At 40.4% G+C, this 12,810-nt stretch overlaps 1 protein-coding gene across 1 annotated transcript in view; it reads right to left on the bottom strand.

Moving 5' to 3' along the window:
• Positions 1 to 723: 723 nt before the first annotated feature.
• The window catches only part of lamb1a (laminin, beta 1a), a 28,491-nt gene continuing 16,404 nt past the window's right edge, over positions 724 to 12,810 (bottom strand). Inside the window, exons 19-33 of the mRNA XM_015060798.1 lie at positions 12,056 to 12,287; positions 11,807 to 11,970; positions 8,804 to 9,028; positions 8,201 to 8,418; positions 7,850 to 7,946; positions 5,551 to 5,920; positions 5,293 to 5,477; positions 4,651 to 4,892; positions 3,651 to 3,860; positions 3,432 to 3,576; positions 3,088 to 3,295; positions 2,838 to 2,979; positions 2,574 to 2,750; positions 2,336 to 2,495; positions 724 to 1,359 (exon numbers count right to left, since the gene is read on the bottom strand). Of these exons, the coding sequence (XP_014916284.1) occupies positions 1,220 to 1,359; positions 2,336 to 2,495; positions 2,574 to 2,750; positions 2,838 to 2,979; positions 3,088 to 3,295; positions 3,432 to 3,576; positions 3,651 to 3,860; positions 4,651 to 4,892; positions 5,293 to 5,477; positions 5,551 to 5,920; positions 7,850 to 7,946; positions 8,201 to 8,418; positions 8,804 to 9,028; positions 11,807 to 11,970; positions 12,056 to 12,287 (2,915 nt within the window). The 3' untranslated portion in view covers positions 724 to 1,219. The remainder of the gene's footprint in view (positions 1,360 to 2,335; positions 2,496 to 2,573; positions 2,751 to 2,837; positions 2,980 to 3,087; positions 3,296 to 3,431; positions 3,577 to 3,650; positions 3,861 to 4,650; positions 4,893 to 5,292; positions 5,478 to 5,550; positions 5,921 to 7,849; positions 7,947 to 8,200; positions 8,419 to 8,803; positions 9,029 to 11,806; positions 11,971 to 12,055; positions 12,288 to 12,810) is intronic.

Raw genomic sequence — 12,810 nt, 5'->3', positions numbered from 1 at the left:
GGACCCGTTTTGTCCCTATTCTCAAGAATCACTGAAATACTGTGAACACTGTAATCAAAGTTTAAAATTCTAATTAAACCCCTAAAGAAATAATAAAAAAAAATATGGAAAAATTTAAACCCATTTTGTCCCTATTCTCAAGAATCACTGATTTAATAATTTTTAACCCCATATTCTTTGACATATGCTATGCCACAAATACGTTTTGTTCTCATTTTAATCTATCAAATACTACAAATAAAAGAAATTTAGAAGACCACATAATCACTATTATGATATGCTGTTATGCTTTTTTTTATATTTGAGGGATGTTACATATTTTTCCAATACACCCAAAACAATTTTTATTCTATTTTCGTAAATATATTGAGATACAAGGGAGAATATTTGACTTTTTTTTGTGAGTAAATTACTCTGTTGATATGATTCTGCTGCTTAATATTAGAGGGACAAGAGACAAGAATGACCAGCATAAACAAAATGTTTTCTCAGTCATGGTCCTGCCTTAAACCTCTTTTCTTTTTAAAGGTGATTTTTTTTAACCAAAAATGTTTAGAAATAAATAAATAACTTCTGAATGACTGGTAAAGGACAAATTAGGTAAATTATAACATGTGAATGTGTTATAACAAATTCTGTTTTACGCAAACAGATAAACACACATCAGGTCTGCCAATAACTCACTGTAAAAAAAGCTTCAATGAACAACTGCATCACAATTACTTTTTTTTATTTATTTAAAACATTTTATTAAAATTATTTTGGGTTTTAAAGATATGATTTGGTAAAACAACAACTGTAACAGAACAGGTTGCAGTCACATGGTTAAAACATTCTCGTTTTGAGAAGTTATTCTCTCTTCCACTGATTCATTCAAAGTTCATGAAATCGGTCGATTCAAATTTGTAGGAAATAGCTTTAGAAAAATCTTATTTGTCTTATAATGGAATTCATATTAAAGCTAATATGTTTGGGAACAATCCTAAAATTAACTAAAAGATCAAATATAAAATAGTAAACAAAACTTTTTTTTAAAAATGAAAAACTCTTTGGTCTGTTCTGAATAAATCAGGAATTGTACTTAAACATGGATTAGCACAGCAACTTTCTAGCCGTTGGCCTCCCCCCAAAACAAATCAGAGCCAAATAAAACAGATTTGAAGTAATAAAATGATGGATATGCTTTTGTAACTGGGCTCAGGATGATGATGCGATGGGTCTAAAATGAGCAGGTGCTGTAGAGCGTGACCTTATGGCTGATTTCCTGCAGCAGCTTCTTCACTGCTGCCTCCATCTCAACCAGCTGTTCAGCTTTCAACTCAAGAGTTCGCTGGTTGTCGTCGTACGACTTTTCCAGATCTGAAACAAGAAAACATTTCCTTTCTGTCAGACATCTGTTGTGTTTTCCGGGTAACTCTTAAAATAATAAGCCAAGAAAACAAATGGAATAAATGGAAAATAAATAAGCAGCATTCCAGGACTCAAAGGATTGAGTAACAGGTTGTAATGACAAAGGAAGAACAAGTTTTACAAATTATTTTGTTAAAGATAGCGCTGAATATTTTAGAGAAAAAAAGAATGGTAGATAAATTAAATTTTTTTCTGTACATGGTGGTCCAGAACTTGCACCAAATATCTCAGAAACAAAGACTGATTAAAAATATTGACGACAATCTCATATGTCTTTCCAAAATACAAAATGAAGAATATCCCTCATTTGTAAGAAAATCCTTTACAACCAAGAGATTAGAGAAATCAATAATTCATTTTATTATATATATATACATATACAATAATTTTTCTCAAATTAGTGACCTTTACGTATTCCGCTGTTAAAATTACAGGGATTATTTGTTGCCTAATTAGATCAGTTTATCAACAAACGTAATATTTTATGTAGAAATCAATTTGGGTTTTGCAACAATCATTCCATCTCTACATGTTTGAAGAAAAATCTGCTGGAATAGACAAGAAACATTTTTTTTTTATATAAATATATTTATAGACTTTAGAAAAAGCTTTTGATACCATTGATGACAGTACTTTGCTGGAAAAGTTCAGTAAATATGCTGTTAGAGGACTGATACATGAATTTTTTTCAGTTAATTAGAAAAATGAAATGTTAGATCTGACTTGTATAAACCGTGGACTATCCCAGAGGTCACTCATTGGACCAAAACCTTTCATTTTATTCATCAATGATTTTTTCCCCTCAGTTCTCTTTGCAGATGAACCACTTTTGACAAAACCAAAGAGTAGATTTTCTTTTAATAATAAAGTATAACACAGTGTCAAGGTATAGTGAAATATGTTAATATAATTTTTGTGAAATCACCTTTCAGCAGCTGCAATTTGTCGCTGGCTTGTAGCAGCAGCTGTTTGGCCTGGTTTTGCAGCGACTCCGCCCTCTTCTTAGCGTCGGCCACACCCACTGCTTTCTGATCTATCAGCTGTTCCACTGTGCTATACTTTTGCTTCACCTCCGACTCCAACTCCTACAACATGCGCAAGGACGTCAGAACAGCAGAGGCAGAATTACGGAAAAGACTAAACCGTCAGACGGGTGAGCCCACCTTTTTGACCTCCTCTGCGATCCTTCCGATGTCTGCGGCTTCCTGATTGGCCAGCTTGGTTCTCTCAGTAACGTTTGCGGATTTATCGGCGAGCAGCTTCACATCCTGCTCGAGCCTCTGCAGCCTCTGGGTGGCGTTGTACAGCTTTGACTCTGCATCTGCCGTCTCCGTCTCTACCTGAAAACACAATAAGTGCTTTTTTTTTTTAATCAGATCTGATTTCAAGGTTTGATACGGTGAATATTGACGGCAGCTGCCACTGACGGAGGAGAGCAGCTTGGTGGTGGTCCGGATGTCGGAGGCGGCCTGCTGGATGGCGCTGCTGGCAGCTGTGTGAGCTCTCTGGGCTTCTTCCAGAGCTTGTTTCACTTTCTCTGCAGAGTCCTTCGTATCCGTCGCCTGCTTACTAAACAACAACAGAAAAGTCTATTTAATGTCTATGTGAAACAAATATACCCCGCACATCCTGTTGTGTTTTCACTAAGTTCTCTGAAAAACCTTTAAAGTGGGTCACCTGGCTTGGCGGGCCTGGTCCAGCAGAGTCTCTGCTCTCTGAATGTCATCGGCGCTCTGCTGTAAGATTGCCTCCACGTGTCCCAGCTCTCCCACCTTGTGTCGGATCTCGTCCGTTAGGTTCTGCAGCTGAGCCGGTGTGGTCGGCATCTGCATGGCCAGGACTTCATTTGCCACCAGTTCGATGCTCTCCAGGTCTGCAGCGTCCTCTGAAAAGGCCATGAAAGTTTATATTCGACTGAAGCTTTTTGGTTTTGTCTCCAAGTATCTTGTCTGCCTAAAATGATGTTGCAAGGGATGGTCTTGAACACATAGAGATCTTGCTTCAAAGAAGGGGAAACATACGTGTGAGGAAATCTTTGATCTGTTTGATCAAGCTTCGCAGCTCCTCGTTGCTCTGGTCCACCTTGTGTTTGGTTCTGTTGGTCTTCATCAGGACATTCTGGGCGCTGAGCTTCGCCTCATCAGCCTGCATTTTCACCTCCAACACCTGAGGAGAGACTCCAGCTGAAGACAGCCCTCACGGTTCAGCTCAAACCACAAACCAGGACTCCAGAGACCTACCATCTTGGAGAGCTGCTCCACCTCTGCCATGGCGCTGATGATTTCCTGCTCGGCCTCTTGAGTCTTCATCAGGATGCTGTTGGCTGCCGTCACTGCACCGTCACATCCTTCTCCTCCACACTTGGGCTGACCTTCAGGATCTACACAGCCCAGACCGCCGCAGGGCGAAGACCAGCAGGAGTCTTGGCCAGATGATGGACTGCCACAGGTCTGCAAAACGCAGGACATAAAAACAAACAATAAAATGCTAAATCTGGTGAAAGACAAGAACTTTCTGAATAAAATACAGAAATGAGCAGCAGGATTGTAAGGTTTCATTTACATACTATGGAGTTGACCCTACCAAGATCATGGGTCATCTGAAGGAATCAAAAATATGTTAAGAGATCATGTTGCTTTATGCTTGGAAAGGAAATATCCTTGCAATGGGCGTTTCATGAAAACGAGAGCCCTAAGACCTCCAATAGAAAAGCAGCATCTTGGTTGAAGATGCAGTTCAAGATTGTACTGGTTGGCTATGGTGCAACCAGCACGGGTTTTAAACCAATAGAAAACTGAAGGTGGGAGGGGATTTGACACATTTTGTTCCTACGACAAAATAAAACTAATGCAGAAGATCTGTGGAGCACCATAGTCCTGGACTACCAGGAGTTAGATGGATTCCATGCAACATATTGGAACCAGGATTTAAACCGCCAATAAAATCAGCTCAGTGGTTCACATTAGAGGTAAATATTCAACCAATTTTCAGTTTAAACTGTGAATGTTGAGTTTGCAAGACATTCATTTGTTTTAAACAGCTTCATATTATTTTTTTCACACTTTCTGTAAAACATTTGATTTATCTTTCCTTATGTTTTTCCTGTAAAATAAAATAGAACTGTTTTTCCAATGCATTTGTTAAGATATAAATAGATATCATAATATCTTACTTAAAAAAAAAAACAGTGCTTTTATCTGTAACACATAAATCAGACTGCATAATCTGCAGATGATTTACCTTATAGCTGATCACTGATAGGTCCAAAGTCTCCATCTCTCCTGCCAGGTTGTCCAGCTTCTGAGCATGCTCAGACTGTCTCTCCAGAAACTCCTCCCTGGTTTGGTTCATTTTGTCTTCTGTGAGTTGCCGTAGGGCAGCAGAAGATTCAACTGGGCTGCCGGCGTTGATGGTTGAGGCATTTGCTCGCGCCTCGGCCGCTTGAGACTGCAGGAAGTACTTGGTGACGCTGTCTGTTGCCCCTGGTAACAGAAAGACTTTATATTGTGTAGATCGGAGAGGATCATCATCTCCATGCTTATAACAAAATAACTAAGGCGTTTTTGGTACAAATTATGATGATCAAAAGGAAAAAATTTGGTCTGAAATGCCATTCCCTCACAGAACCAATTTTCTCAAATATAATCAGTTCAGTGATTGACCTGCAGGGGGAGACAAAGCACATGGATCTGATCCAGTCTAAATATCATTTAATGTTGCAAAAACCTTTTAATCAGGGAGTGACAGCATTTAAAGTTATTTAATTTACCCAGTTCTGATCGCCAAACATATTACCGTCCATTTCTCATAAGTTTTAGTGCTTTAATTTTGAAAAGATTGTGTTCAGCGGCTCTCCACAAGCTTTGAGCTGCGAGTCTTCACCTCTGATGTCGGAGTTCTTGATGAACTCCACTTGGTCCAGCAGCTCCTGGACCGTTCGCTCCAGTTTCTGAGCATCCGACGTCACAGAGTCCAGCTGGGTTTTAATGCCAGAGTCCTGCTCAGCCACCAGATCCAGAGTCTCCTCGGTGTTGTTCATGGTCTGGCTCAAAGCTGCCATCAGGTCGCTGAGACACAAACGGAGACATCAGAGTTCACATCCAGCTGGGACATTTTCACGTCGGGTCCCATCTGACCTACCTGGCCTGTTGCAGCAGGTTTTGGACCTCGGTCAGAGGCTGCGAGGCCGGATCTTGGTCTAAGATGCTCTGGATGTCTGCAGCACTTCTCTCCATGCTCTCTATAGGCTTCCTGTACGGTCCGCTGATTCCACTGGCTTTAATGGAGCTGACTTTGTTGACCAGTCGGTGTGTCTGATTGGTCAGCTGACCGATGACGCTGTCCCACTCTGAGAAACACTGGTGGCACCGATGGCAGTCTGGGAAGGTCCCGTGGAAGCCACGGGCGCAGACGTCGCAGCGAGGCCCGGCCACGCCCTCTACGCAGACGCAATGGCCGCTCACTTTGTTGCACTGCGGCTCCGAGGTGCCGCGAGGGTCGCAGTCACACGCTGAGGAGACAAACGGCCATGACTTTATTCTGAGAAGCTGAAATCCACAAGTTTCTCACACAACTTCACCCACTTCAAAGTTAAAAGAAGAAGAAAAACCTGGTAACATGAGGACTTGAGCAACACCGGAAGTACGGACCTCTGGTTCCCCAACGTGGATATACGCAAGAGTCAATTAAGAATGGAAAAACTTTGTGCATTTTTCTATTTTTAATATCAGCAATAAATTAAACAAGTAACATTTTAATGAAACAAAACAAACGGGTCTGAAAAAGAGCCACAGTAGTTTGAGTTTGGATGTACCGTTTTTCCGTCAGCCGTCATCTTAGGTTATCTAACCTAAGAGATTATCTGCATTCCACACCACTGGGACGCCATCCCACAGCACTGTGTGACCACACCCTAATTATTAAATTACAACTGTGCCATGTTTCTTCTTAAAACTTCAATCGTCCAACCCAGTGATTGGTTTTTCTGTATCTGGTTCAAATTAAGAAACAGCTGCTTTCAGATGTAGAAACTAACAGCAACAAACCGGGACTTTTCTGCTCCAAACTACAGTCGGAAACTAAAGACCCAAAAAGTACCGCTGACTCTCACAAAGTCCAAATTTTAGGAGCAGTTTTAATAATATGTCCCTGCGACACTTGTGTCTTCCTGCTGCAGCTATCTTCATGCTTGTAATTCTTCTTTTTCATCCTTGCGTCCTGAAGAACAAGCTTCTTCACTTTCTGCATCGTCTCTTTGGTGTGAAGGAGCGACTTAACTTATTTGTGTATTTCTGAGTAATGTGGCGGTTCTGATCAATCTGGTCCTGTTTACATGGTGCAAAAATATTTGAAGCTCGTCGAACATCTGGATGTAATCCGACTGCAGCAGCGACGTTCTTTGAGCACAGACATTCCCACGAAGTAGTTTGGGTTTTTTTTGTTGTTTTTTTAATGGGAAATTTAAAATGGGTCTGAACTCTGGGTTCCTGGTTTTGGATTTTGGGGGAAAAGCTCTTGAAGAACTTATAAAGCTGGGGATGTAAGTATTTAACCCCTTGCTGATTTTAGATTAATTTTAATGCACACACAGAATATAAACAATAATTAAGAAAAAAATCCACCATATAAGACTTCATAATTGGTCTGTGTGTCATTGTGTGTCATTTTAATCCACTCCTCTTCAGAGAAACTCTGAATCATGTCTGTTTTTTGGCTGCAGTTTGAATCTTCAGCACTCTTTGCAGATGTTTATCAGACCACAGTCTGGAGATTCACTATATGTTCTTATGCCACACCATTGCTGTCTTAGCAGTGGATCTGAATTTATTGCTATGTTTATGACTCACCCATGTCTCTTATTTACCGTTTTTATCCCAGATTTCACAGAAAACAACATTTGTTTCTCTTCAAAAATTGAAGAACTGAAGAATTTCACCACTGCCTCATATCTCCTCTGGTCATTTAGACGTTCACAGGAAACCTAAGAGATTATCTGCAAATTTTAAATCGACTGAACTATGTGACATGACAAAATAGTCTAATAATCTAAGAGTCTGGACTGTTTATGGCTGCACTTATTTCACTCGCATGCAAACTCCTTTTTACCTTGCATAAAAAAGAAAAACAACGAAAAAAAATACATTTTTTCCTCTCAAAAATGATATATACTGCTCAAAAAAATAAAGGGAACATTTCACTTTAATTTTGTGTGTGGCTCCAAATCCAGGCCTCCATTGGTTAATAAATTTGATTTCCATTGATGATTTTTGTGTGATTTTGTTGTCAGCACATTCAACTTTGTACAGCTTTTTGAGCAGTGTATTTCTTTGGTTTGTAGGCGTTAACAACTCAGAAATTCAGCAGCACAGGAAGTATAAAACTAGATGTTCTATAAACAGACTTTTAAAAGCCAGACTGATCCATTTCCAGTGAAACTCACCATGACACTGGACTTCTGGGTCTCCCCAGAACAGCTCTCGGCACTCGTTGCAAGTTCTTCCTCCAAAGCCAGGATGGCAGGAGCACTGACCGCTGATCTGAGGGAAATCAACCGTCTCCATTAATATTCGATCATTTCATCAAGCAGAAGCCGTTTGTGCTGAGAGAACCTTCTGTAAGTGCGATAAAAGTTCACCAGAAGGCTTCTTGTTATTCGTGTTGAAAACCAGAAGTTAACAAACCGACCCTTCAGGACGAGTTGATGGAAACATTTGAGGCTTAAATAAAGTCTGACAACTGAGAGCAAAGCTTCAGTCTGAATTTTCCTCGGTGAAGAAGAAAAGCTCTTTACCTCGTTGCAGGTCGTCCCGTACGAATGCTTGGGGTTGCAGTCGCAGCTCTGACAGCCGGCGCCGCTCGCCATGTTCCAGGTGTCGGGTGCACAGCGGTCACAGCGTTGACCAATCACGTTGGGTCTGCAATGACACTGGCCGCTGCTGCGGTCGCAGTGGCAGTCGGTGGAGGACTGGCAGCTGGACTCGTCGCTGCCCAGCTGATTACAGACACACTCTGATCATAAAACAGAATTATAGACAGTTTATCAGCAACTAAACAACGTTTCAGCTGAATTTTTTATTTTTATGTTGAATTTTTTTTCTACTTTGTGTTTTTTTGTTTTTATTTCACTTCTTGGCTTTCTGACTTCTGGCTACAGAGTCGGTTTCCTAATAATAATAATAATAATAATAAATCTTATCTGAATGTTGTTTGCAATTTTAATTTAACAAAATACAGCAGCAACAATAACCCTTTGCTTCACATTACACATTTGATATTTTTCATGTTCAACCAGTCCATACTGGACTTTTAACCTATTGGTTTTCATTAGTTCTGTCTCAGTTATACAGGTTTCTCTGTGTTGTGAGGTGGGTAGGAAGTTTTCGCTTTCACTCACTCCTGCAGTCCTGAACCAAGGCGTTGCCGTAGTAACCCAGTTTGCAGTTCTGGCAGGACGGACCCTCGCTGTGGTACAGACAGCGCAGACACTCGCCGGATCTGGCGTCACAGGACTCCGGGTCCAGCATGTCGATGTTGCTGTTGCACTGGCACGGGAGACACTGGCCACCTGCCTCTTCCGGGTTTCCATAGTAACCAGGTGAGCACTGATCACAGCGAGCACCTGCCGGGGACGGGAGGTTTGGTTAACAACCCGACCATCAGCTTCCTTGATCTCTGCAGAGTTTTAAAATGGGTTCAAGATAACATACTGTAATATAAAAATGAACTCTCACAGAGATAAAAACCGAGATTCATCATGTCATTATCCAAGAGAACAAAATCCTATGAAGATCGGAAAATAAATCTCTTCAAGGGCCACAAACGGCCCCCAGCCTGAACTTTGAACACACTTCATCTAAGAAAATCCTCCTCCTCCTGTTGCCGTTTTCTCTTGGAAAAATAAAGCTTGTTTACTTTCATACAGGTAAACAAGTCACTGTACAAAAGGACACAGATAGTCATTTATCTCCAGTCAACTTCTATTTTAGGCGACTCAGGATGATCAAATTGAGTGGGGATTCTTTCACAAGCTTCTCAAAATATATCATCACCTTCTGAACTTAATGTTATATTCAGTTGAATAACTTTGCTTAGTTTATGGAAGCGCAGACGATGTCATGGATTCGAGATTTGTGTTAAATGGAGAAACACCCATTGACAAACATCTGCTTCCTTGTGCAACTGTTTTAGCTTTTATTTCATGTGTCAAGATTTTACACGGAGGTAAAAATTACCAAGGAAATTAATTTAAATAAACCATAAAAAACTAAATTCTCAAACAAAAAAAAATTATCTGATTGTTTTTGAATTTAGCAAATAGAAATATTTAGTTTGAACTGAACTAAAACAGGTAAGGCTTAATCTGATTTAAATGTATCCATCAATTCATACGGGGTATGTAAACATCTGGTTTCAGTTGTATTTGTTGGTAAAGCTGTGATCAATATTACTCTGGTCCACTTTGCAGGAAAGTCCTTCATCAAAGCAACCTGCCAGAAGCGATGAGATTAGGTCAGACATTCAGACATTTAATCCCCTCTCAGCCTGTGTTTCTGCTGTCAGATGGAAACAAAGAAAGTTGGTGACTCACGCCTCTGTCAGCAGCTGATTTTACCCTGAACATCTTATTTCCTGCTTTAATAACAGACCTGACGTCTCAACACATCCCCCGCTCTCAGAGTTTCCATCGGACTGAATAACAGAGCAGCTTCTCCTCAAATTAAAAGCTTTTCACGTCTGCAGAGACCATAAGTCAGGATCATAAAACAACCCTCAGAGGAACATCTGGAGCTCAGAGCTGCTCCCTCCTCTGTAACACAAGTATTGACGGACCTGCTAGAAAGTCATGCATGAAATGCACATAGAAAACAGAGGAGAGGAGCAACGCTGACATAGAAACACACGTTTTAAAGTTCTTGTGACCAATCGGAGGTTCTGCATACAGACTTTGGATTTCATCCTGAACAACCCGCCCAGTGGTCACATGACTTCCCGCCCGGTCTGGAAGCAGTCGCTGGTCAGACTGGGAGGATGTTTATGAATCTCCTGGATGTCAGTGAATGTTTGTGGTGTGTGATGAACCGACCGAGGCCACAAATAAACACAGGTCTCTCACAGACGCACTGTGATGCTTTCAAGCTGCAGCCAGAAAACCAGAGTTCTGGTAGGAAGAACTGGTGAGTTTTGGTTCCCTGGTCCTCCTGGTGACTGTGGCAGGTTCTGGGACTGAGTGCTGGTCTTTATTCTGAAGTGGATCTGCTTTTCCTCCTCAGCTACAGCTGAAACGTTTCTGCTGCTGAACAGATTTGTCTGATAATAACCAGGCTTTGGATTTATGACTTCTGTTCTGAACCAACTGCTAGAAACTTTTTTTGTTTTGTTTTGTCAAAACTATAATAAAATTAATATATTGTTTTGTTGTCTAACGATCTCAGGTTAGACCTTCAGAAGAACTCCTCTGGACCCTAAAGCTGCAGGAACAGAAGATCTTCATGAAGCTACAGAACATAAAGGAGTATTTTCTCCCAGCAGAAACCATAATAATTTATTTCCTTCTATTAAGTTAAATACTCTTTAAACTAAACTTACATTGATCATGTTTTAAAATGCACTACTATTACAATTTAGCTTCTGTTTTGGTTTAATTGTCTTGCCCTACTTTGTGTTGACATGATATCAAAATTTAATGTATTGGGTTTTTTTTTTTAATTAAACATGTGTTTCATTTGCATGAACACTAGAGATGGAAAAATCCATTTTAAGATAACTTTTATACAACTTTGCACAAAAAATAATCACAATATTTCTACAAAAGTGAGCAAATACATTATTAAGTTAATAATCAGTATCAATGTTGGAGCAAATTTTTTAAACTCCCAAATTCAAATTTGTACAAGATGGGAAATGGTATTCAAGAAAAAGAAAAAGATTGGAAAAATGTATCTCTATTTCTCTGGGAATCTTAAGAGTGGTTTTGTTTTCAAGGGAAACAGGTGATGCTTTTTTAATATATATAAAAATGAGCTCAGGTCAATGTTGCAAACTAATTTACTAAGACCCCCTTCAAAAATAAAGCAAACAAAAAAATTTAAAAGCCTTTTTCTAGTCTTATTCCTAGAGCTGGCATTTAAGGGATTAAAATTCAGAGAATTTGCGAATTATTTAGTTTATGTGGTGATGATTGTAGTGAGTAATGGCATTTTTATATTAAATTTCGAATGTGTTTCTTTAAAATGTACAGAAAGAATTTAGTTTTCACACAATATTTCTCGGTTTAGAAGATCATAGATGACGCTGATGTAAAAATATTCAGTTTGGATTTTCCTGACACATTTGGACAAACTTGGAGAAAGTTTTAAGTTCTGTTTGTTTGCTTTGTCAGAGTGAATAAAGTTCCCACCTTTGAATCCTGGGCTGCAAACACACACAACCTGCTCCGAGGTGTCGCTACGGTAACAACTTCCCGCGAACTGCCGCAAACTGTTTGGGCCGTCGGGACACAAACACGGGCGACAGTGGTCACCTGAGCCCAGTACCGGGTCGCCGTAGTAACCATCCAGACACCTGAGCGGGTGGGAAAAGAACCTGTGAGGTTCAGACGGAACCGATCCGAGACCAGATCCTGTCCCTGCGGGTCACCTGGGCGCACCTGTCGCAGCTGTGTCCGGTGGTGTGATCCCTGCAGGCGGTGCAGCGGCCGGTGGCGGCGTCGCAGCTCTCCGTGTGTCCGTTGCAGGAGCAGGGTCGGCAGGTCGGGAAGCCCCAGTGACCCGGCAGGCAGCGGTCGCACTGCCGACCGTAGGCACCGGCGACACAGACGCACTGACCGCTCAGCTGATCGCAGATCGGACTCTGGGACCCCTGAGGGTCGCAGGCACACTCTGCAAAACACAGAACAACGTCAGGGACTCCAGCCACACTGCACAAACACAAAATATCACCATTTAGTTTTGGTCTAGATTCCACTGCTACACCAAAAATAATTGTTCTAGCATTAGTTTTGGTCTAGGAATCATCAACTTACAGCAAACTCCTACATTTCACTGAAAAGTATTGTGTAGGTTAGTACATATGTACAAACATACATGTACATGTTGTACTAACATATTAGTGTACCAATATGGTAGTACACTTGAATTAAGACAAAAATAATTTGCAAGTAACTTTTCAAGCAATATATAGGAGCTTGTTTAAGTCAATAATTCCTTAATATTTATTTTAAAAAAAACTACTAGTTTCACTGGAAGATTATTTCACTTATAGCAAGACATCTTTCCTACATAAAAAGTGAATTAATCTGCCAGTACAAATAGCACTTCTTCATCAATATCACGGATTATTGAATTGAAACAAACTCCTATATCTTAGTAAAAAGTTACTTGCAAGTTAGTACACTTGAATTAA

This window comes from Poecilia latipinna, unplaced genomic scaffold (genome assembly GCF_001443285.1).
Source record: "Poecilia latipinna isolate Pla-1442-1.1 unplaced genomic scaffold, P_latipinna-1.0 Scaffold1744, whole genome shotgun sequence".
Taxonomy (NCBI): Eukaryota; Metazoa; Chordata; class Actinopteri; order Cyprinodontiformes; family Poeciliidae; genus Poecilia; species Poecilia latipinna.
Note: the sequence above shows the minus strand (reverse complement) of the source record. Positions and strands in the feature narration are given on the sequence as shown.